Source organism: Oncorhynchus nerka, unplaced genomic scaffold (assembly GCF_034236695.1).
Source record: "Oncorhynchus nerka isolate Pitt River unplaced genomic scaffold, Oner_Uvic_2.0 unplaced_scaffold_946, whole genome shotgun sequence".
Classification (NCBI taxonomy): domain Eukaryota; kingdom Metazoa; phylum Chordata; class Actinopteri; order Salmoniformes; family Salmonidae; genus Oncorhynchus; species Oncorhynchus nerka.
In genome coordinates, this window is record NW_027040364.1 from 216,578 (window position 1) to 243,211 (window position 26,634).

The window sequence follows — 26,634 nt, forward strand, 5'->3', positions numbered from 1 at the left end:
GTAGTGGGTGTGTCTATATCCTATTGTAGTGGGTGTGTCTATATCCTATTGTAGCGGGTGTGTCTATATCCTATTGTAGTGGGTGTGTCTATATCCTATTGTAGTGGGTGTGTCTATATCCTATTGTAGTGGGTGTGTCTATATCCTATTGTAGTGGGTGTGTCTATATCCTATTGTAGTGGGTGTGTCTATATCCTATTGTAGTGGGTGTGTCTATATCCTATTGTAGTGGGTGTGTCTATATCCTATTGTAGCGGGTGTGTCTATATCCTATTGTAGCGGGTGTGTCTATATCCTATTGTAGCGGGTGTGTCTATATCCTATTGTAGTGGGTGTGTCTATATCCTATTGTAGTGGGTGTGTCTATATCATATTGTAGTGGGTGTGTCTATATCATATTGTAGTGGGTGTGTCTATATCAGATTGTAGTGGGTGTGTCTATATCCTATTGTAGTGGGTGTGTCTATATCATATTGTAGTGGGTGTGTCTATATCATATTGTAGTGGGTGTGTCTATATCATATTGTAGTGGGTGTGTCTATATCAGATTGTAGTGGGTGTGTCTATATCAGATTGTAGTGGGTGTGTCTATATCCTATTGTAGTGGGTGTGTCTATATCATATTGTAGTGGGTGTGTCTATATCCTATTGTAGTGGGTGTGTCTATATCCTATTGTAGCGGGTGTGTCTATATCCTATTGTAGTGGGTGTGTCTATATCCTATCGTAGTGGGTGTGTCTATATCATATTGTAGTGGGTGTGTCTATATCATATTGTAGTGGGTGTGTCTATATCCTATTGTAGTGGGTGTGTCTATATCCTATTGTAGTGGGTGTGTCTATATCATATTGTAGTGGGTGTGTCTATATCCTATTGTAGTGGGTGTGTCTATATCATATTGTAGTGGGTGTGTCTATATCCTATTGTAGTGGGTGTGTCTATATCATATTGTAGTGGGTGTGTCTATATCCTATTGTAGTGGGTGTGTCTATATCCTATTGTAGTGGGTGTGTCTATATCATATTGTAGTGGGTGTGTCTATATCATATTGTAGTGGGTGTGTCTATATCCTATTGTAGTGGGTGTGTCTATATCATATTGTAGTGGGTGTGTCTATATCATATTGTAGTGGGTGTGTCTAGATCATATTGTAGTGGGTGTGTCTATATCAGATTGTAGTGGGTGTGTCTATATCAGATTGTAGTGGGTGTTTCTATATCCTATTGTAGTGGGTGTGTCTATATCATATTGTAGTGGGTGTGTCTATATCATATTGTAGTGGGTGTGTCTATATCAGATTGTAGTGGGTGTGTCTATATCATATTGTAGTGGGTGTGTCTATATCCTATTGTAGTGGGTGTGTCTATATCCTATTGTAGTGGGTGTTTCTATATCCTATTGTAGTGGGTGTGTCTATATCCTATTGTAGTGGGTGTGTCTATATCATATTGTAGTGGGTGTGTCTATATCAGATTGTAGTGGGTGTGTCTATATCAGATTGTAGTGGGTGTGTCTATATCAGATTGTAGTGGGTGTGTCTATATCATATTGTAGTGGGTGTGTCCGTCCGTCTGTCCGTACCTGGTGTGAAGGCCCTATGGAACTGGTGCAGGTCCTCTCCTCTGAGCTCCTCAGCAATCATTCTGATGTTCAGTCTCACTCCATCCAGCTTCAGATTAGCTTCTGTGAGGACCTCCTCCACGTCTGGGACACTGCAGGGACAATACATTCACATCAGACTAGTCCATCTACTGACAATACATTCACATCAGACTAGTCCATCTACTGACAATACATTCACATCAGGCTAGTCCATCTACTGACAATACATTCACATCAGACTAGTCCATCTACTGACAATACATTCACATCAGACTAGTCCATCTACTGTTAGGACAATACATTCACATCAGACTAGTCCATCTACTGACAATACATTCACATCAGACTAGTCCATCTACTGACAATACATTCACATCAGACTAGTCCATCTACTGACAATACATTCACATCAGGCTAGTCCATCTACTGACAATACATTCACATCAGACTAGTCCATCTACTGACAATACATTCACATCAGACTAGTCCATCTACTGACAATACATTCACATCAGACTAGTCCATCTACTGACAATACATTCACATCAGACTAGTCCATCTACTGACAATACATTCACATCAGACTAGTCCATCTACTGTTAGGACAATACATTCACATCAGACTAGTCCATCTACTGTTACAGATGTTAATGGTCACATGGTTATCAGATGTTAATGGTCACATACACAAAATACTTCGACCAGGGCGTGACAGTATTACATAAAGATGCAGTAGATGATATAGAGTACAGTATATACATATGAGATGAGTAATGTAGGGTATGTAAAAATTATATTGTTTAAACAATGGCATAGTTTAAAGTGGCTAGTGATACATTTATTACATCCAATTTTTACATTATTAAAGTGGCTAGAGATTTGAGTCAGTGTGTTGGCAGCAGCCACTCAATGTTAGTGGTGGCTGTTTAACAGTCTGATGGCCTTGAGATAGAAGCTGTTAACCACTTATTAGACTCACTTTCAATGAGAATGATAGATCTGTAACTCACATTTCTACGTGCATTTGGTCAGGTCACCAAAACAGCAACACATTGCAGCTTTGATCAATGCATCCACAAACATTTATTAGAAAAATAAAGCTAGATGATATTTAACACTGCATTTGAAAACCATTAGAAGTGGCCAACTATATGAGATTCCTTTTTTTTCATCCGCCTTGCTGCTGAGGACCCCCTTAAGGACCCCTGGCAGACCACATTTGGTAGTTCAGACAATTTACCTGGTGACTCTGTGCAGTAGAAATATTGTCCTCTTGCTTTCAATGGTGATGTCTCTGCTGAGTTTAACCAGGCGCTCATGCTTGTCATGTTTGGTGTCTAGCTCCTGCTGGAACACTGGCATGGAAGAAATATCTGATTAGTAGTCGATATAAGAATATTTTGAAGGTAAATACACAATGCAGAGGATGAGAGAGGACAAAAACTAGAGAACTAATGGTCAATAGGGATTGGCCATTGGCTCAGTTGTACTGCAAGGACTTCTGATTGGTCAACCCAAGGCTAGGGTGGGGGGTTATAGGGATTGGCCATTGGCTCAGTTGTACTGCAAGGACTTCTGATTGGTCAACCCAAGGCTAGGGTGGGGGGTTATAGGGATTGGCCACAATCTATAATGTTATGATTAGTAGGCTGCATCTCTCTCTACCTACCACAACTATAATGTTATGATTAGTAGGCTGCATCTCTCTCTACCTACCACAACTATAATGTTATGATTAGTAGGCTGCATCTCTCTCTACCTACCACAACTATAATGTTATGATTAGTAGTGAAGAGAGAGGAGGTGAAGAGGGGGAGAAAGAGGAGGTGAAGAGGGGGGGGGAGGTGAAGAGGGGGAGAGGGAGGAGGTGGAAGGAGTGAAGAGGGGGAGAAGACTTCTGGGGGAGGTGAAGATTGGGGGAGGTGAAGAGGGTGGGGGGGGGAGGTGAAGAGAGAGGAGGTGAAGAGGGGGAGGTGAAGAGAGAGGAGGTGAAGAGGGGGAAGGAGTGAAGAGGGAGGAGGTGAAGAGAGAGGAGGTGAAGAGGGGGAGGTGAAGGGGGAGGTGAAGAGAGAGGAGGTGAAGAGGGGAGGTGAAGAGAGAGGAGGTGAAGAGGGGGAGGTGAAGAAAGAGGAGGTGAAGAGGGGGGAGGTGAAGGGGTAGGAGGTGAAGAGGGGGAGGTGAAGAGAGAGGAGGTGAAGAGGGGGAGGTGAAGGGGTAGGAGGTGAAGAGGGGGAGGTGAAGAGAGAGGAGGTGAAGAGGGGGAGGGAAGAGGGGGAGGTGAAGAGGGGGAGGTGAAGAGGGGGAGAAGGAGGAGGTGAAGAGGGGGAGGTGAAGGGGGAGAAGGAGGAGGTGGTGAAGAGGGAGGGAGGTGAAGAGGGGGAGGTGAAGAGAGAGGCGGTGAAGAGGGGGAGGTGAAGGGGGAGAAGGAGGAGGTGAAGAGGGAGGAGGTGAAGAGAGAGGAGGCGAAGAGAGAGGAGGTGAAGAGAGAGGAGGTGAAGAGGGGGAGGTGAAGAGAGAGGTGAAGAGGGGGAGGTGAAGAGAGAGGAGGTGAAGAGAGGGGAGGTGAAGAAAGAGGAGGTGAAGAGGGGGAGGTGAAGAGAGAGGAGGTGAAGAGGGGGAGGTGAAGAGGTAGGAGGTGAAGAGGGGGAGGTGAAGAGGGGGAAGGAGTGAAGAGGGAGTAGGTGAAGAGGGGGAGGTGAAGAGAGAGGAGGTGAAGAGAGAGGTGAAGAGGGGGAGGTGAAGAGAGAGGAGGTGAAGAGGGGGAGGTGAAGAGAGAGGAGGTGAAGAGAGAGGTGAAGAGGTAGGAGGTGAAAGGGGGAGGTGAAAGAGGGGGAAGGAGTGAAGAGGGAGTAGGTGAAAGGGGGAGGTGAAGAGGGGGAGGTGAAGAGGTAGGAGGTGAAGAGGGGGGAGGTGAAGAGGGGGAGGTGAAGAGAGGAGGTGAAGGGGGGAGTGTACTCTGGGCTGAATGTAAATTCTGGTACCACAGAAAATGATCTAGTAGATACCTTTGAATGCAGCCATCAGGTGAAGAGGGAGGAGGTGAAGAGAGAGGTGAAGAGGGGGAGGTGAAGAGAGAGGAGGTGAAGAGAGAGGTGAAGAGGGGGAGCTGAAGAGGTAGGAGGTGAAAGGGGGAGGTGAAGAGGGGGAGGTGAAGAGAGAGGAGGTGAAAGGGGGAGGTGAAGAGGGGGAGGTGAAGAGGTAGGAGGTGAAAGGGGGGGGAGGTGAAGAGGGGGGAGGTGAAGAGAGAGGAGGTGAAGGGGGGAGGTGAAGAGGGGGGGGGAGTGTACTCTGGGCTGAATGTAAATTCTGGTACCACAGAAAATGATCTAGTAGATACCTTTGAATGCAGCCATCACAGGTGATGTCAGGTTAGCTCCGGTGTCGCGGTCATCTGTTTTCTGACTTGTCTTCATCCTCCGAGGATACCCTTCACCTGAGGAGGGGCGGCAGGTAGCCTAGTGGTTAGAGTGCACTGGTCTAGTAACCGAAAGGTTGCAAGATCGAAACCCCAAGCTGACAAGGTACAAATCTGTAGTTCTGCTCCTGAACAGGCAGTAAACCCACTGTTCCTAGACCAGTTAACCCACTGTTCCTAGACCAGTTAACCCACTGTTCCTAGACCAGTTAACCCACTGTTCCTAGACCAGTTAACCCACTGTTCCTAGGCCGTCATTGAAAATAATAACTTGTTCTTAACTGACTTGTTAAATATATATACAGAAAAAGGAGACAGGGAGATTACAAATCAAATCAAATCAAAATCAAATGTTAATGGTCACATACACCTGGTTAGCAGATGTTAATGGTCACATACACCTGGTTAGCAGATGTTAATGGTCACATACACCTGGTTAGCAGATGTTAATGGTCACATACACCTGGTTAGCAGATGTTAATGGTCACATACACATGGTTAGTAGATGTTATTGGTCACATACACATGGTTAGCAGATGTTAATGGTCACATACACATGGTTAGCAGATGTTAATGGTCACATACACCTGGTTAGCAGATGTTAATGGTCACATACACCTGGTTAGCAGATGTTAATGGTCACATACACATGGTTAGTAGATGTTATTGGTCACATACACATGGTTAGCAGATGTTATTGGTCACATACACCTGGTTAGCAGATGTTATTGGTCACATACACATGGTTAGCAGATGTTATTGGTCACATACACCTGGTTAGCAGATGTTATTGGTCACATACACATGGTTAGCAGATGTTATTGGTCACATACACCTGGTTAGCAGATGTTATTGGTCACATACACATGGTTAGCAGATGTTATTGGTCACATACACATGGTTAGCAGATGTTATTGGTCACATACACATGGTTAGCAGATGTTATTGGTCACATACACATGGTTAGCAGATGTTATTGGTCACATGGTTAGCAGATGTTAATGGTCACATACACATGGTTAGCAGATGTTAATGGTCACATACACATGGTTAGCAGATGTTATTGGTCACATACACATGGTTAGCAGATGTTATTGGTCACATACACATGGTTAGCAGATGTTATTGGTCACATACACATGGTTAGCAGATGTTATTGGTCACATGGTTAGCAGATGTTATTGGTCACATACACATGGTTAGCAGATGTTAATGGTCACATGGTTAGCAGATGTTAATGGTCACATGGTTAGCAGATGTTATTCGTCACATACACCTGGTTAGCAGATGTTATTGGTCACATACACATGGTTAACAGATGTTATTGGTCACATACACATGGTTAGCAGATGTTATTGGTCACATACACATGGTTAGCAGATGTTATTCGTCACATACACATGGTTAGCAGATGTTATTGGTCACATGGTTAGCAGATGTTATTGGTCACATACACATGGTTAGCAGATGTTATTGTTCACATACACATGGTTAGCAGATGTTATTCGTCACATACACATGGTTAGTAGATGTTATTGGTCACATGGTTAGCAGATGTTATTCGTCACATACACATGGTTAGTAGATGTTATTGGTCACATGGTTAGCAGATGTTATTGGTCACATACACATGGTTAGCAGATGTTATTGGTCACATGGTTAGCAGATGTTAATGGTCACATGGTTAGCAGATGTTAATGGTCACATACACCTGGTTAGTAGATGTTATTGGTCACATGGTTAGCAGATGTTATTCGTCACATACACATGGTTAGTAGATGTTATTGGTCACATGGTTAGCAGATGTTATTCGTCACATACACATGGTTAGTAGATGTTATTGGTCACATGGTTAGCAGATGTTATTGGTCACATACACATGGTTAGCAGATGTTAATGGTCACATACACATGGTTAGCAGATGTTATTCGTCACATACACATGGTTAGTAGATGTTATTGGTCACATGGTTAGCAGATGTTATTCGTCACATACACATGGTTAGCAGATGTTACTGGTCACATACACATGGTTAGCAGATGTTAATGGTCACATGGTTAGCAGATGTTATTGGTCACATGGTTAGCAGATGTTATTGGTCACATGGTTAGTATATGTTAATGGTCACATACACCTGGTTAGTAGATGTTATTGGTCACATACACATGGTTAGCAGATGTTATTGGTCACATGGTTAGCAGATGTTATTGGTCACATGGTTAGCAGATGTTATTGGTCACATGGTTAGTATATGTTAATGGTCACATACACATGGTTAGCAGATGTTAATGGTCACATACACATGGTTAGTAGATGTTATTGGTCACATACACATGGTTAGTAGATGTTATTGGTCACATACACATGGTTAGCAGATGTTAATGGTCACATACACATGGTTAGTAGATGTTATTGGTCACATACACATGGTTAGCAGATGTTAATGGTCACATACACATGGTTAGTAGATGTTATTGGTCACATACACATGGTTAGCAGATGTTAATGGTCACATGGTTAGCAGATGTTAATGGTCACATACACCTGGTTAGCAGATGTTATTGGTCACATGGTTAGCAGATGTTATTGGTCACATGGTTAGCAGATGTTAATGGTCACATGGTTAGTAGATGTTAATGGTCACATGGTTAGCAGATGTTATTGGTCACATACACATGGTTAGCAGATGTTATTGGTCACATGGTTAGCAGATGTTAATGGTCACATGGTTAGCAGATGTTATTGGTCACATGGTTAGCAGATGTTAATGGTCACATGGTTAGCAGATGTTAATGGTCACATGGTTAGTAGATGTTATTGGTCACATGGTTAGCAGATGTTATTGGTCACATGGTTAGCAGATGTTATTGGTCACATGGTTAGTATATGTTAATGGTCACATACACATGGTTAGCAGATGTTATTGGTCACATACACATGGTTAGCAGATGTTATTGGTCACATACACATGGTTAGCAGATGTTATTGGTCACATACACCTGGTTAGCAGATGTTATTGGTCACATACACATGGTTAGCAGATGTTATTGGTCACATACACATGGTTAGCAGATGTTATTGGTCACATACACATGGTTAGCAGATGTTAATGTGAGTGTAGCGAAATGCTTGTGCTTCTAGTTCCGACAATGCAGTAATAACCAACGAGTAATCTAACCTAACAATTCCACAACTACTACCTTATACACACAAGTATAAAGGGATAAAGAATATGTACATAAAGATATATGAATGAGTGATGGTACAGAGCAGCATAGGCAAGATGCAGTAGATGGTATCGAGTACAGTATATACAGTGGGACAAAGAAGTATTTAGTCAGCCACCAATTGTGCAAGTTCTCCCACTTAAAAAGATGAGAGATGTAATTTTCATCATAGGTACACTTCAACTATGACAGACAAAATGAGAAAAAAAATCCAGAAAATCACATTGTAGGATTTTTTATGAATTTATTTGCAAATTATGGTGGAAACTAAGTATTTCCCACCATTTTGTCTGTCATAGTTGAAGTGTACCTATGATGAAAATTACAGGCCTCTCTCATCCTTTTAAGTGGGAGAACTTGCACAATTGGTGGCTGACTAAATACTTTTTTGCCCCACTGTAATTTTGAATTTTTGTCTGCGTTGTCGTGACCGCTATTTCCGGTGGATTCCTGGGCACCAAACTAACGGAGGTATTTGGATATAAAAAATATATTTATGGAACAAAAGGGAGTCTGGGAGTCTCGTGAGTCTCTCAACTGGGAGTCTCGTGAGTCTCTCAACTGGGAGTCTCGTGAGTCTCTCAACTGGGAGTCTCGTGAGTCTCTCAACTGGGAGTCTCGTGAGTCTCTCAACTGGGAGTCTCGTGAGTCTCTCAACTGGGAGTCTCGTGAGTCTCTCAACTGGGAGTCTCGTGAGTCTCTCAACTGGGAGTCTCGTGAGTCTCTCAACTGGGAGTCTCGTGAGTGAAAACATCCAAAGATCATCAAAGGTAAACGGTTAATTTGATTGCTTTTCTGATTTTCATGACCTAGCTACTTAATGCTTAGTGTACATAATGCTATGCTATGCCATCGATACATTTACACAAACGCTTGGATTGCTTTCGCTGTAAAGCATCATTTCAACATCTGAGACGACAGGTGGATTAACAAAAGGCTAAACTGTGTTTCAAAATATTTCACTTGTGATTTCATGAATATTAATATTTTCTAGTAATATTTTGTTGACTGTGCTATTCGGGAGGGGTAGTTCTAAGAGGTTTTAAATGCAAGTAAAACTAAATGCATGCTCTTCAATCGATCGCTACCAGCACGTGCCCGCCCGTCCAGCATCACTATTCTGGACGGTTCTGACTTAGAATATGTGGACATCTACAAATACCTAGGTGTCTGGTTAGACTGTAAACTCTCCTTCCAGACTCACATTAAGCATCTCCAATCCAAAATTAAATCTAGAATCGTCTTCCTATTTCGCAACAAAGCCTCTTTCACTCATGCTGCCAAACATACCCTCATAAAACTGACTATCCTACCGATCCTTGACTTCGGTGATGTCATTTACAAAATAGCCCCCAACACTACTCAGCAAATTGGATGCAGTCTATGGCAGTGCCATACATTTTGTCACCAAAGCCCCATATACTACCCACCACTGCGACCTGTACACTCTCGTTGGCTGGCCCTCGCTTCATACTCGTCGCCAAACCCACTGGAACCAGGTCATCTATAAGTCTATGCTAAGTAAAGCCCTGCCTTATCTCAGCTCACTGGTCACCATAGCAGTATCCACCCGTAGCACGCGCTCCAGCAGGTATATCTCACTGGTCACCCCCAAAGCCAATTTCTCCTTTGGCCGCCTTTCCTTCCAGTTCTCTGCTGCCAATGACTGGAACGAACAGCAAAAATCACTGAAGCTGGTGACTCATATCTCCCTCACTAGCTTTTGATTTTTTTTGCTGCTTTTGCACCCAGTATCTCTACTTGCACATTCATCTTCTGCACATCTATCACTCCAGTGTTTAATTGCTAAATTGTAATTATTTCATCACTATGGCCTATTTTTTGCCTTTCCTCCCTTATCTTACTTCATTTGCACACACTGTATATAGACTTTTTTCTATTGTGTTATTGACTTGTTCTCAACTTGCCTACCTGGTTAAATAAAGGTGAAATAAAAATGTACAAATTAAATTCCCATGGAAAGTTTCCGCCTCTGAATATTCCCCAAACTGTGCAACCCTAGGGATGATAAAACATTTATTTTTACTGCTCTAATTACGTTGGTAACCAGTTTATAATAGCAATAAGGCACCTTGGGGGTTTGTGGCATATAAGGACCATATATAATACCACGGCTACGGGCTGTATCCAGGCACTTCGCATTGCGTCCTGCTGAAGAACAGCCCTTAGCCGTGGTATATTGGCCATATACCACACCTCCTTGGTCCTTATTACTTAAAAATACCACAGCTTTCAGCCAATCAGAATTCAGGGTTCAAACCACTAGGTTTATAATTGACATTATAAACGGTATTACAAAACATTTATTTTTACTGGTTTAATTACGTTGGTAACCAGTTTATATTAGCAATAAGGCACCTCGGTAGTTTGTTGTATTTGACCAATATTCCACGGCTAAGGGCTGTATCCAGGCACTCCGCGTTGCGTCACGCTTAAGAAAGTATATTGTCCATCTACCACACCCCATTGGGGCTTATTGCATAAATATAACGAGTGTAGGCTTTATGGAACAAACGTGATTAGCTAGCTAGCTATGTGAATTCCACATGTGGACCTGCATTGATGCGAAATTAGGAGTCCGCAGTTTTTGCCCCGTATCAAATCCAGAGCATTGCGACTTTACACATCATACATAATGTTAATAATGAATTTGATTACCTTCCCGCTTGCTCATAACTTCTATATAATCGTATTATCGTACAGGAATGTTCTTATTTTACAGTTACCTAGCTAGCAGCATTTGATTACAACCTGAAGTGACTGTTTATTTGTGATTGTGTGCAAGTTGAAGAAGCATGATACCCATGTAAATCGCCTTAACCATTAGAGTTATTTTGATTCATCAAATATATTTTCAGAAGAACAGAAGGATACGGGAAGAATACTGAAAAACCCTACACAATGTTTGCATTATTTTATATAATGTAGAAGAGTAAACACAAAGCTTTGTTGTATTCGAATATTCCGGCATTCCTAGGGAAACCCCCTTCTTCTGGAGCGATGCATTTTGGGAAATGTAGTTTCTGGTAGAACAGCAGTGGTGTATCCGTTTAAAAAAAAATGTATTTGTCAACTTTTGTTCAAAATTGATAGGCTACATAAGCATCATTGCCATTTGCCTATAGCCTATGTAATAAATCAGCCTATAGCAAAGATTCCTCGGCTTTTGTAATACTTAGGTTCAGACTACAGAGCACCAACATTACAAGGACAGTATTAATAGGCCAGAAATAACAGAATAATCCCTTATTTTTTGTTTTTATTTTATTTACAAATCTATTTTAGTCTACATATCTGTTAAATAGTCAGTAGACATACATAACAAAGCTGGGACTTTGTAACCTCTATAATTGGACAGATCAGATTCTCTCTCTCAATTCAATTTAAGGGCTTTATTGGCATGGGAAACATAATTACAATGAAAAAGCAAGTGAAATAGGTAATAAACAAAAGTGAAATAAACAATAAAAATGAACAGTAAACATTACACTCACAGAAGTTCCAAAAGGATAAAGACATTTCAAATGTCACATGATGTCTATATATACGACGTGCAAATGCTTAAATTACAAAAGGGAAAATAAATCAACATAAATATATGTTGTATTTACAATGGTGTTTGTTCTTCACTGGTTTCCCTTTTCTTGTGGCAACAGGTCATACATCTTGCTGCTGTGATGGAACACTGTGGTATTTCACCCAGTAGATATGGGAGTTTATCAAAATGGGGTTTGTTTTCGAATTCTTTGTGGATCTGTGTTATCTGAGGGAAATGTGTGTCTCTAATATGGTCATACATTTGGCAGGTTAGGAAGTGCAGCTCTGTCCCGAGGAAACCCGCCTGGTGCCGTCTTGGAGAGCTGCCGTGCGTCCTTGTGGGCTGCACTGAACAGGGAACAGGCCTCTCTCATCTTTTTAAGTTGGAGAACCTGCACAATTGGTGACTGACTAAATACTTTCCCCCCACTGTAGATGCAGAGTGGATGCCAGTTCAGTTGCACTGAGCAGTTATGGCAATGCATTAAATGTATTTACTTTCATTTATTTGTTCTATGCACAGCTAACTTTCAAAATGTTGAATTATTCTATGCACGTTTTAATACCGAGGTAGGCCAATAAAAACAGAGAGGAGATTTTGAGGACATAATAAGGTTATTTTTGTAATATCTTAGCACACTGAGACAGGGATGCGGGGAGAAGAACCACGTTTATCCGATGTCATGGGTCAAGTGCAGGTACAGATTATCACATGTAGCATCACCCTCATGCACTCCAGGTAAGTTCATGTACATACGTGACAATGTTTGTATTCTCGGGCTAAGTCCAGAGGAAGAGGGAGACCCAACTCGAGGAAAAAAACGTGTCTCCCACCAAGCAAGGAGATTTTAAATTGCTGTCAATGAGAGTTTCGAATTTGGTCAACAAAGAAATTAATGGCTTATTGCTACGTGAGGTTTATTTGATCGATTAGAGGTTTCTTAATGCTTAAGTTGTTACGAGTGTACGGCTATAAGAAGGACACGTGACATCCCAGTAAAAAAAACACTGGGCCCGGGCCTGGCCATCCTGGAGGAGGACGTTAAAGTGCTGCATAAAACCGTGAAGTTTACCGACGGTCAGTTGGTCAGTCAGAAAACGGACTCCATTAAAGAAATTAGGGGGGGGGGGGGGGGGGGGTAAGATCACATGGATCGAGGGCCGAGAGTCCGGGTGTGAGAAGATCCGCTTCCTCATGAGCCATATGGATGATCTGGCCAGACATTGTAATGGTCAACGGGGGAACTTTACAATTAATGGAAGGACTAAAGTAAGTAGCCAGGTTAAATACATTTAAACTTGGGTATAATCCTTGTCTTGGACCATATTGGCCCAGCGTCGTCCAGGTTTAGCCAGGGTAGGCTGTCACTGTAACTAAGAATTTGTTCTTTAACTGACTTGCCTAGTTAAATCCAGGTTACATGTGAAGTCCTATAGACAAGGGCTGATGTAGAGGTGGTTGTAATGCCCCTCAGGGCTGATGTAGAGGCGGTTGTAATGCCCCTCAGGGCTGATGTAGAGGTGGTTGTAATGCCCCTCAGGGCTGATGTAGAGGTGGTTGTAATGCCCCTCAGGGCTGATGTAGAGGCGGTTGTAATGCCCCTCAGGGCTGATGTAGAGGTGGTTGTAATGCCCCTCAGGGCTGATGTAGAGGAGGTTGGAATGCCCCTCAGGGCTGATGTAGAGGAGGTTGTAATGCCCCTCAGGGCTGATGTAGAGGCGGTTGGAATGCCCCTCAGGGCTGATGTAGAGGCGGTTGTAATGCCCCTCAGGGCTGATGTAGAGGGGTTGTAATGTCAGGGCTGATGTAGAGGTGGTTGTAATGCCCCTCAGGGCTGATGTAGAGGCGGTTGTAATGCCCCTCAGGGCTGATGTATGCCCCTCAGGGCTGATGTAGGTTGTAATGCCCCCGGTTGTAATGCCCCTCAGGGCTGATGTACAGGTTGTAATGCCCCTCAGGGCTGATGTAGAGGCGGCTGTAATGCCCTCAGGGCTGATGTAGAGGTGGTTGTAATGCCCCTCAGGGCTGATGTAGAGGCGGTTGTAATGCCCCTCAGGGCTGATGTAGAGGTGGTTGTAATGCCAGGGCTGATGTAGAGGAGGTTGGAATGCCCCCCAGGGCTGATGTAGAGGAGGTTGTAATGCCCTCAGGGCTGATGTAGAGGAGGTTGGAATGCCCCTCAGGGCTGATGTAGAGGAGGTTGTAATGCCCCTCAGGGCTGATGTAGAGGCGGTTGGAATGCCCCTCAGGGCTGATGTAGAGGCGGTTGGAATGCCCCTCAGGGCTGATGTAGAGGTGGTTGTAATGCCCCTCAGGGCTGATGTAGAGGAGGTTGTAATGCCCCTCAGGGCTGATGTACAGGTTGTAATGCCCATTAGGGCTGATGTACAGGTTGTAATGCCCCTCAGGGCTGATGTACAGGTTGTAATGCCCCTCAGGGCTGATGTACAGGTTGTAATGCCCATTAGGGCTGATGTAGAGGAGGTTGTAGTGCCCCTCAGGGCTGATGTAGAGATGGTTGGAATGCCCCTCAGGGCTGATGTAGAGGAGGTTGTAATGCCCCTCAGGGCTGATGTAGAGGAGGTTGTAGTGCCCCTCAGGGCTGATGTAGAGGAGGTTGGAATGCCCCTCAGGGCTGATGTAGAGGAGGTTGGAATTCCCCTCAGGGCTGATGTAGAGGCGGTTGTAATGCCCCTCAGGGCTGATGTAGAGGTTGTAATGCCCCTCAGGGCTGATGTAGAGGAGGTTGTAATGCCCCTCAGGGCTGATGTAGAGGTTGTAATGCCCCTCAGGGCTGATGTAGAGATTGGAATGCCCCTCAGGGCTGATGTAGAGGCGGTTGGAATGCCCCTCAGGGCTGATGTAGAGGTGGTTGTACCCCTCAGGGCTGATGCAGAGGAGGTTGTAATGCCCCTCAGGGCTGATGTAGAGGTGGTTGTACCCCTCAGGGCTGATGCAGAGGAGGTTGTAATGCCCCTCAGGGCTGATGTAGAGGTGGTTGTAATGCCCCTCAGGGCTGATGTAGAGGCGGTTGTAATGCCCCTCAGGGCTGATGTAGAGGTGGTTGTAATGCCCCTCAGGGCTGATGTAGAGGAGGTTGGAATGCCCCTCAGGGCTGATGTAGAGGAGGTTGTAATGCCCCTCAGGGCTGATGTAGAGGCGGTTGGAATGCCCCTCAGGGCTGATGTAGAGGAGGTTGTAATGCCCCTCAGGGCTGATGTAGAGGCGGTTGTAATGCCCCTCAGGGCTGATGTAGAGGTTGTAATGCCCCTCAGGGCTGATGTAGAGGAGGTTGTAATGCCCCTCAGGGCTGATGTAGAGGTTGTAATGCCCCTCAGGGCTGATGTAGAGATTGGAATGCCCCTCAGGGCTGATGTAGAGGTGGTTGGAATGCCCCTCAGGGCTGATGTAGAGGTGGTTGTACCCCTCAGGGCTGATGCAGAGGAGGTTGTAATGCCCCTCAGGGCTGATGTAGAGGTGGTTGTAATGCCCCTCAGGGCTGATGTAGAGGCGGTTGTAATGCCCCTCAGGGCTGATGTAGAGGTGGTTGTAATGCCCCTCAGGGCTGATGTAGAGGAGGTTGGAATGCCCCTCAGGGCTGATGTAGAGGAGGTTGTAATGCCCCTCAGGGCTGATGTAGAGGCGGTTGGAATGCCCCTCAGGGCTGATGTAGAGGAGGTTGTAATGCCCCTCAGGGCTGATGTAGAGGCGGTTGTAATGCCCCTCAGGGCTGATGTAGAGGAGGTTGGAATGCCCCTCAGGGCTGATGTAGAGGAGGTTGTAATGCCCCTCAGGGCTGATGTAGAGGTGGTTGTCATGCCCCTCAGGGCTGATGTAGAGGTTGTTGTAATGCCCATCAGGGCTGATGTAGAGGTTGTAATGCCCCTCAGGGCTGATGTAGAGGAGGTTGTAGTGCCCCTCAGGGCTGATGTAGAGGTGGTTGGAATGCCCCTCAGGGCTGATGTAGAGGCGGTTGTAATGCCCCTCAGGGCTGATGTAGAGGTGGTTGTCATGCCCCTCAGGGCTGATGTAGAGGTGGTTGTCATGCCCCTCAGGACTGATTTAGAGGTGGTTGTAATGACCCTCAGGGCTGAGGTAGAGGTGGTTGTAATGCCCCTCAGGGCTGATGTAGAGGTGGTTGGAATGCCCCTCAGGGCTGATGTAGAGGAGGTTGGAATGCCCCTCAGGGCTGATGTAGAGGAGGTTGGAATGCCCCTCAGGGCTGATGTAGAGGAGGTTGTCATGCCCCTCAGGGCTGATGTAGAGGAGGTTGTAATGCCCCTCAGGGCTGATGTAGAGATGGTTGTCATGCCCCTCAGGGCTGATGTAGAGGCAGTTGTCATGCCCATCAGGGCTGATGTAGAGGAGGTTGGAATGCCCCTCAGGGCTGATGTAGAGGAGGTTGTAGTGCCCCTCAGGGCTGGTGTAGAGGCGGTTGTAATGCCCCTCAGGGCTGATGTAGAGGAGGTTGGAATGCCCCTCAGGGCTGATGTAGAGGAGGTTGTAATGCCCCTCAGGGCTGATGTAGAGGCGGTTGTCATGCCCCTCAGGGCTGATGTAGAGGTGGTTGTAATGCCCCTCAGGGCTGATGTAGAGGTGGTTGTAATGCCCCTCAGGGCTGATGTAGAGGAGGTTGTAATGCCCCTCAGGGCTGATGTAGAGGAGGTTGTCATGCCCCTCAGGGCTGATGTAGAGGTGGTTGTAATGCCCCTCAGGGCTGATGTAGAGGAGGTTGTCATGCCCCTCAGGGCTGATGTAGAGGTGGTTGTAATGCCCCTCAGGGCTGATGTAGAGGTGGTTGTAATGCCCCTCAGGGCTGATGTAGAGGAGGTTGGAATGCCCCTCAGGGCTGATGTAGAGGAGGTTGTAATGCCCCTCAGGGCTGATGTAGAGGAGGTTGTAATGCCCCTCAGGGCTGATGTAGAGGAGGTTGTAATGCCCCTCAGGGCTGATGTAGAGATGGTTGTCATGCCCCTCAGGGCTGATGTAGAGGCAGTTGTCATGCCCATCAGGGCTGATGTAGAGGTTGGAATGCCCCTCAGGGCTGATGTAGAGATGTTCGTCAGACCTCTTCGCTCCATGTCTTGTTTGTGCTTCTTAAACTGCAGATGAAAAGATATTAAACTCTTAAGACAATATAACCTTCTGGTTCTGGCTTCATCAGTCATATTTCTTTCTTTCTAGATTTCTTCTACTCAACCCCTAGATCATCGTCATGAAGGACGACGTCGCCAACAGCACTCACCCAGCCTCTTGACTCCATGTGTCTTTGTACTGCCAGGTCATCGTCATGAAGGACGACGTCGCCAACAGCACTCACCCAGCCTCTTGACTCCATGTGTCTTTGTACTGCCAGGTCATCGTCATGAAGGACGACGTCGCCAACAGCACTCACCCAGCCTCCTGACTCCATGTGTCTTTGTACTGCCAGGTCATCGTCATGAAGGACGACGTCGCCAACAGCACTCACCCAGCCTCCTGACTCCATGTGTCTTTGTACTGCCAGGTCATCGTCATGAAGGACGACGTCGCCAACAGCACTCACCCAGCCTCTTGACTCCATGTGTCTTTGTACTGCCAGGTCATCATCGTGAAGGACGACGTCGCCAACAGCACTCACCCAGCCTCTTGACTCCATGTGTCTTTGTACTGCCAGGTCATCATCGTGAAGGACGACGTCGCCAACAGCACTCACCCAGCCTCTTGACTCCATGTGTCTTTGTACTGCCAGGTCATCGTCATGAAGGACGACGTCGCCAACAGCACTCACCCAGCCTCTGACTCCATGTGTCTTTGTACTGCCAGGTCATCGTCATGAAGGACGACGTCGCCAACAGCACTCACCCAGCCTCTTGACTCCATGTGTCTTTGTACTGCCAGGTCATCATCATGAAGGACGACGTCGCCAACAGCACTCACCCAGCCTCCTGACTCCATGTGTCTTTGTACTGCCAGGTCATCATCATGAAGGACGACGTCGCCAACAGCACTCACCCAGCCTCTTGACTCCATGTGTCTTTGTACTGCCAGGTCATCGTCATGAAGGACGACGTCGCCAACAGCACTCACCCAGCCTCTTGACTCCATGTGTCTTTGTACTGCCAGGTCATCATCATGAAGGACGACGTCGCCAACAGCACTCACCCAGCCTCTTGACTCCATGTGTCTTTGTACTGCCAGGTCATCGTCATGAAGGACAGTGTGGTCAACAACAACAGCATCTCCCACGCCAGGAAAGCTGTGAACAACTCAAGATGGAGTCTTGTATGGACAGGATAAAGGTAAGGTATTGTAGGGGTGTGTGTGTGTGTGTGTGTGTGTGTGTGTGTGTGTGTGTGTGTGTGTGTGTGTGTGTGTGTGTGTGTGTGTGTGTGTGTGTGTGTGTGTGTCTGTGTGTCTGTGTGTTAGATCAGAGTGATCCTCCAGGTTTGGTGAAGTTTATCCCAAATGGCACCCTATTCCCTTGATAGTGTACTACATAATGACACCCTATTCTCTTGATAGTGTACTACATAATGACACCCTATTCTCTTGATAGTGGACTACATAATGACACCCTATTCCCTATATAGTGCACTACATAATGACACCCTATTCCCTATATAGTGCACTACATAATGACACCCTATTCCCTATATAGCGCACTACATAATGACACCCTATTCCCTATATAGCGCACTACATAATGACACCCTATTCCCTATATAGCGCACTACATAATGACACCCTATTCCCTATATAGTGGACTACATAATGACACCCTATTCCCTATATAGTGGACTACATAATGACACCCTATTCCCTATATAGTGGACAACATAATGACACCCTATTCCCTATATAGTGCACTACATAATGACACCCTATTCCCTATATAGTGGACTACATAATGACACCCTATTCCCTATATAGTGGACTACATAATGACACCCTATTCCCTATATAGTGCACTACATAATGACACCCTATTCCCTATATAGTGGACTACATAATGACACCCTATTCCCTATATAGCGCACTACATAATGACACCCTATTCCCTATATAGTGCACTACATAATGACACCCTATTCCCTATATAGTGGACTACATAATGACACCCTATTCCCTATATAGTGCACTACATAATGACACCCTATTCCCTATATAGTGGACTACATAATGACACCCTATTCCCTATATAGTGGACTACATAATGACACCCTATTCCCTATATAGTGCACTACATAATGACACCCTATTCCCTATATAGTGGACTACATAATGACACCCTATTCCCTATATAGCGCACAACATAATGACACCCTATTCCCTATATAGTGCACTACATAATGACACCCTATTCCCTATATAGTGGACTACATAATGACACCCTATTCCCTATATAGTGCACTACATAATGACACCCTATTCCCTATATAGCGCACTACATAATGACACCCTATTCCCTATATAGTGGACTACATAATGACACCCTATTCCCTATATAGTGGACTACATAATGACACCCTATTCCCTATATAGTGCACTACATAATGACACCCTATTCCCTATATAGCGCACTACATAATGACACCCTATTCCCTATATAGTGGACTACATAATGACACCCTATTCCCTATATAGTGCACTACATAATGACACCCTATTCCCTATATAGTGCACTACATAATGACACCCTATTCCCTATATAGTGGACTACATAATGACACCCTATTCCCTATATAGTGGACTACATAATGACACCCTATTCCCTATATAGTGGACTACATAATGACACCCTATTCCCTATATAGTGGACTACATAATGACACCCTATTCCCTATATAGTGCACTACATAATGACACCCTATTCCCTATATAGTGCACTACATAATGACACCCTATTCCCTATATAGTGCACTACATAATGACACCCTATTCCCTATATAGTGCACTACATAATGACACCCTATTCCCTATGTAGTGGACTACATAATGACACCCTATTCCCTATATAGTGGACTACATAATGACACCCTATTCCCTATATAGTGGACTACATAATGACACCCTATTCCCTATATAGTGGACTACATAATGACATTATCATTTGGGACACCAGGTGAGGTCTGTGCCAGGGTATTTATATATGGAACCCTATTCCCTATATAGTGGACTACATAATGACATTATCATTTGGGACACCAGGTGAGGTCTGTGCCAGGGTATTTATATATGGAACCCTATTCCCTATATAGTGGACTACATAATGACATTATCATTTGGGACACCAGGTGAGGTCTGTGCCAGGGTATTTATATTTGGAACCCTATTCCCTATATAGTGGACTACATAATGACATTATCATTTGGGACACCAGGTGAGGTCTGTGCCAGGGTATTTATATATGGAACCCTATTCCCTATATAGTGGACTACATAATGACATTATCATTTGGGACACCAGGTGAGGTCTGTGCCAGGGTATTTATATATGGAACCCTATTCCCTATATAGTGGACTACATAATGACATTATCATTTGGGACACCAGGTGAGGTCTGTGCCAGGGTATTTATATATGGAACCCTATTCCCTATATAGTGGACTACATAATGACATTATCATTTGGGACACCAGGTGAGGTCTGTGCCAGGGTATTTATATATGGAACCCTATTCCCTATATAGTGGACTACATAATGACATTATCATTTGGGACACCAGGTGAGGTCTGTGCCAGGGTATTTATATATGGAACCCTATTCCCTATATAGTGGACTACATAATGACATTATCATTTGGGACACCAGGTGAGGTCTGTGCCAGGGTATTTATATATGGAACCCTATTCCCTATATAGTGGACTACATAATGACATTATCATTTGGGACACCAGGTGAGGTCTGTGCCAGGGTATTTATATATGGAACCCTATTCCCTATATAGTGGACTACATAATGACATTATCATTTGGGACACCAGGTGAGGTCTGTGCCAGGGTATTTATATATGGAACCCTATTCCCTATATAGTGGACTACATAATGACATTATCATTTGGGACACCAGGTGAGGTCTGTGCCAGGGTATTTATATATGGAACCCTATTCCCTATATAGTGGACTACATAATGACATTATCATTTGGGACACCAGGTGAGGTCTGTGCCAGGGTATTTATATATGGAACCCTATTCCCTATATAGTGGACTACATAATGACATTATCATTTGGGACACCAGGTGAGGTCTGTGCCAGGGTATTTATATATGGAACCCTATTCCTATATAGTGGACTACATAATGACATTATCATTTGGGACACCAGGTGAGGTCTGTGCCAGGGTATTTATATATGGAACCCTATTCCCTATATAGTGGACTACATAATGACATTATCATTTGGGACACCAGGTGAGGTCTGTGCCAGGGTATTTATATATGGAACCCTATTCCCTATATAGTGGACTACATAATGACATTATCATTTGGGACACCAGGTGAGGTCTGTGCCAGGGTATTTATATATGGAACCCTATTCCCTATATAGTGGACTACATAATGACATTATCATTTGGGACACCAGGTGAGGTCTGTGCCAGGGTATTTATATATGGAACCCTATTCCCTATATAGTGGACTACATAATGACATTATCATTTGGGACACCAGGTGAGGTCTGTGCCAGGGTATTTATATATGGAACCCTATTCCCTATATAGTGGACTACATAATGACATTATCATTTGGGACACCAGGTGAGGTCTGTGCCAGGGTATTTATATATGGAACCCTATTCCCTATATAGTGGACTACATAATGACATTATCATTTGGGACACCAGGTGAGGTCTGTGCCAGGGTATTTATATATGGAACCCTATTCCCTATATAGTGGACTACATAATGACATTATCATTTGGGACACCAGGTGAGGTCTGTGCCAGGGTATTTATATATGGAACCCTATTCCCTATATAGTGGACTACATAATGACATTATCATTTGGGACACCAGGTGAGGTCTGTGCCAGGGTATTTATATATGGAACCCTATTCCCTATATAGTGGACTACATAATGACATTATCATTTGGGACACCAGGTGAGGTCTGTGCCAGGGTATTTATATATGGAACCCTATTCCCTATATAGTGGACTACATAATGACATTATCATTTGGGACACCAGGTGAGGTCTGTGCCAGGGTATTTATATATGGAACCCTATTCCCTATATAGTGGACTACATAATGACATTATCATTTGGGACACCAGGTGAGGTCTGTGCCAGGGTATTTATATATGGAACCCTATTCCCTATATAGTGGACTACATAATGACATTATCATTTGGGACACCAGGTGAGGTCTGTGCCAGGGTATTTATATATGGAACCCTATTCCCTATATAGTGGACTACATAATGACATTATCATTTGGGACACCAGGTGAGGTCTGTGCCAGGGTATTTATATATGGAACCCTATTCCCTATATAGTGGACTACATAATGACATTATCATTTGGGACACCAGGTGAGGTCTGTGCCAGGGTATTTATATATGGAACCCTATTCCCTATATAGTGGACTACATAATGACATTATCATTTGGGACACCAGGTGAGGTCTGTGCCAGGGTATTTATATATGGAACCCTATTCCCTATATAGTGGACTACATAATGACATTATCATTTGGGACACCAGGTGAGGTCTGTGCCAGGGTATTTATATATGGAACCCTATTCCCTATATAGTGGACTACATAATGACATTATCATTTGGGACACCAGGTGAGGTCTGTGCCAGGGTATTTATATATGGAACCCTATTCCCTATATAGTGGACTACATAATGACATTATCATTTGGGACACCAGGTGAGGTCTGTGCCAGGGTATTTATATATGGAACCCTATTCCCTATATAGTGGACTACATAATGACATTATCATTTGGGACACCAGGTGAGGTCTGTGCCAGGGTATTTATATATGGAACCCTATTCCTATATAGTGGACTACATAATGACATTATCATTTGGGACACCAGGTGAGGTCTGTGCCAGGGTATTTATATATGGAACCCTATTCCCTATATGGAACCCTATTCCCTATATAGTGGACTACATAATGACATTATCATTTGGGACACCAGGTGAGGTCTGTGCCAGGGTATTTATATATGGAACCCTATTCCCTATATAGTGGACTACATAATGACATTATCATTTGGGACACCAGGTGAGGTCTGTGCCAGGGTATTTATATATGGAACCCTATTCCCTATATAGTGGACTACATAATGACATTATCATTTGGGACACCAGGTGAGGTCTGTGCCAGGGTATTTATATATGGAACCCTATTCCCTATATAGTGGACTACATAATGACATTATCATTTGGGACACCAGGTGAGGTCTGTGCCAGGGGGTATTTATATATGGAACCCTATTCCCTATATAGTGGACTACATAATGACATTATCATTTGGGACACCAGGTGAGGTCTGTGCCAGGGTATTTATATATGGAACCCTATTCCCTATATAGTGGACTACATAATGACATTATCATTTGGGACACCAGGTGAGGTCTGTGCCAGGGTATTTATATATGGAACCCTATTCCCTATATAGTGGACTACATAATGACATTATCATTTGGGACACCAGGTGAGGTCTGTGCCAGGGTATTTATATATGGAACCCTATTCCCTATATAGTGGACTACATAATGACATTATCATTTGGGACACCAGGTGAGGTCTGTGCCAGGGTATTTATATATGGAACCCTATTCCCTATATAGTGGACTACATAATGACATTATCATTTGGGACACCAGGTGAGGTCTGTGCCAGGGTATTTATATATGGAACCCTATTCCCTATATAGTGGACTACATAATGACATTATCATTTGGGACACCAGGTGAGGTCTGTGCCAGGGTATTTATATATGGAACCCTATTCCCTATATAGTGGACTACATAATGACATTATCATTTGGGACACCAGGTGAGGTCTGTGCCAGGGTATTTATATATGGAACCCTATTCCCTATATAGTGGACTACATAATGACATTATCATTTGGGACACCAGGTGAGGTCTGTGCCAGGGTATTTATATATGGAACCCTATTCCCTATATAGTGGACTACATAATGCCATTATCATTTGGGACACCAGGTGAGGTCTGTGCCAGGGTATTTATATATGGAACCCTATTCCCTATATAGTGGACTACATAATGACATTATCATTTGGGACACCAGGTGAGGTCTGTGCCAGGGTATTTATATATGGAACCCTATTCCCTATATAGTGGACTACATAATGACATTATCATTTGGGACACCAGGTGAGGTCTGTGCCAGGGTATTTATATATGGAACCCTATTCCTATATAGTGGACTACATAATGACATTATCATTTGGGACACCAGGTGAGGTCTGTGCCAGGGTATTTATATATGGAACCCTATTCCCTATATAGTGGACTACATAATGACATTATCATTTGGGACACCAGGTGAGGTCTGTGCCAGGGTATTTATATATGGAACCCTATTCCCTATATAGTGGACTACATAATGACATTATCATTTGGGACACCAGGTGAGGTCTGTGCCAGGGTATTTATATATGGAACCCTATTCCCTATATAGTGGACTACATAATGACATTATCATTTGGGACACCAGGTGAGGTCTGTGCCAGGGTATTTATATATGGAACCCTATTCCTATATAGTGGACTACATAATGACATTATCATTTGGGACACCAGGTGAGGTCTGTGCCAGGGTATTTATATATGGAACCCTATTCCCTATATAGTGGACTACATAATGACATTATCATTTGGGACACCAGGTGAGGTCTGTGCCAGGGTATTTATATATGGAACCCTATTCCCTATATAGTGGACTACATAATGACATTATCATTTGGGACACCAGGTGAGGTCTGTGCCAGGGTATTTATATATGGAACCCTATTCCCTATATAGTGGACTACATAATGACATTATCATTTGGGACACCAGGTGAGGTCTGTGCCAGGGTATTTATATATGGAACCCTATTCCCTATATAGTGGACTACATAATGACATTATCATTTGGGACACCAGGTGAGGTCTGTGCCAGGGTATTTATATATGGAACCCTATTCCCTATATAGTGGACTACATAATGACATTATCATTTGGGACACCAGGTGAGGTCTGTGCCAGGGTATTTATATATGGAACCCTATTCCCTATATAGTGGACTACATAATGACATTATCATTTGGGGACACCAGGTGAGGTCTGTGCCAGGGTATTTATATATGGAACCCTATTCCCTATATAGTGGACTACATAATGACATTATCATTTGGGACACCAGGTGAGGTCTGTGCCAGGGTATTTATATATGGAACCCTATTCCCTATATAGTGGACTACATAATGACATTATCATTTGGGACACCAGGTGAGGTCTGTGCCAGGGTATTTATATATGGAACCCTATTCCTATATAGTGGACTACATAATGACATTATCATTTGGGACACCAGGTGAGGTCTGTGCCAGGGTATTTATATATGGAACCCTATTCCCTATATAGTGGACTACATAATGACATTATCATTTGGGACACCAGGTGAGGTCTGTGCCAGGGTATTTATATATGGAACCCTATTCCCTATATAGTGGACTACATAATGACATTATCATTTGGGACACCAGGTGAGGTCTGTGCCAGGGTATTTATATATGGAACCCTATTCCCTATATAGTGGACTACATAATGACATTATCATTTGGGACACCAGGTGAGGTCTGTGCCTATAGGGTAATTTATATATGGAACCCTATTCCCTATATAGTGGACTACATAATGACATTATCATTTGGGACACCAGGTGAGGTCTGTGCCAGGGTATTTATATATGGAACCCTATTCCCTATATAGTGGACTACATAATGACATTATCATTTGGGACACCAGGTGAGGTCTGTGCCAGGGTATTTATATATGGAACCCTATTCCTATATAGTGGACTACATAATGACATTATCATTTGGGACACCAGGTGAGGTCTGTGCCAGGGTATTTATATATGGAACCCTATTCCTATATAGTGGACTACATAATGACATTATCATTTGGGACACCAGGTGAGGTCTGTGCCAGGGTATTTATATATGGAACCCTATTCCCTATATAGTGGACTACATAATGACATTATCATTTGGGACACCAGGTGAGGTCTGTGCCAGGGTATTTATATATGGAACCCTATTCCCTATATAGTGGACTACATAATGACATTATCATTTGGGACACCAGGTGAGGTCTGTGCCAGGGTATTTATATATGGAACCCTATTCCCTATATAGTGGACTACATAATGACATTATCATTTGGGACACCAGGTGAGGTCTGTGCCAGGGTATTTATATATGGAACCCTATTCCCTATATAGTGGACTACATAATGACATTATCATTTGGGACACCAGGTGAGGTCTGTGCCAGGGTATTTATATATGGAACCCTATTCCTATATAGTGGACTACATAATGACATTATCATTTGGGACACCAGGTGAGGTCTGTGCCAGGGTATTTATATATGGAACCCTATTCCCTATATAGTGGACTACATAATGACATTATCATTTGGGACACCAGGTGAGGTCTGTGCCAGGGTATTTATATATGGAACCCTATTCCCTATATAGTGGACTACATAATGACATTATCATTTGGGACACCAGGTGAGGTCTGTGCCAGGGTATTTATATATGGAACCCTATTCCCTATATAGTGGACTACAGAATGACATTATCATTTGGGACACCAGG

General features: G+C 43.9%; 1 protein-coding gene across 1 annotated transcript in view; it reads right to left on the reverse strand.

Annotated features, from left to right (window-relative positions):
• Positions 1–11,039, reverse strand: part of tsnax (translin-associated factor X) — a 34,877-nt gene extending 23,838 nt beyond the window's left edge. The window contains exons 1-4 of the mRNA XM_065016621.1: positions 10,924–11,039; positions 4,940–5,035; positions 2,843–2,957; positions 1,582–1,712 (exon numbers count right to left, since the gene is read on the reverse strand). Coding sequence (XP_064872693.1) covers positions 1,582–1,712; positions 2,843–2,957; positions 4,940–5,035; positions 10,924–10,939 — 358 coding nt within the window. The 5' untranslated portion in view covers positions 10,940–11,039. The remainder of the gene's footprint in view (positions 1–1,581; positions 1,713–2,842; positions 2,958–4,939; positions 5,036–10,923) is intronic.
• Positions 11,040–26,634: the final 15,595 nt, after the last annotated feature.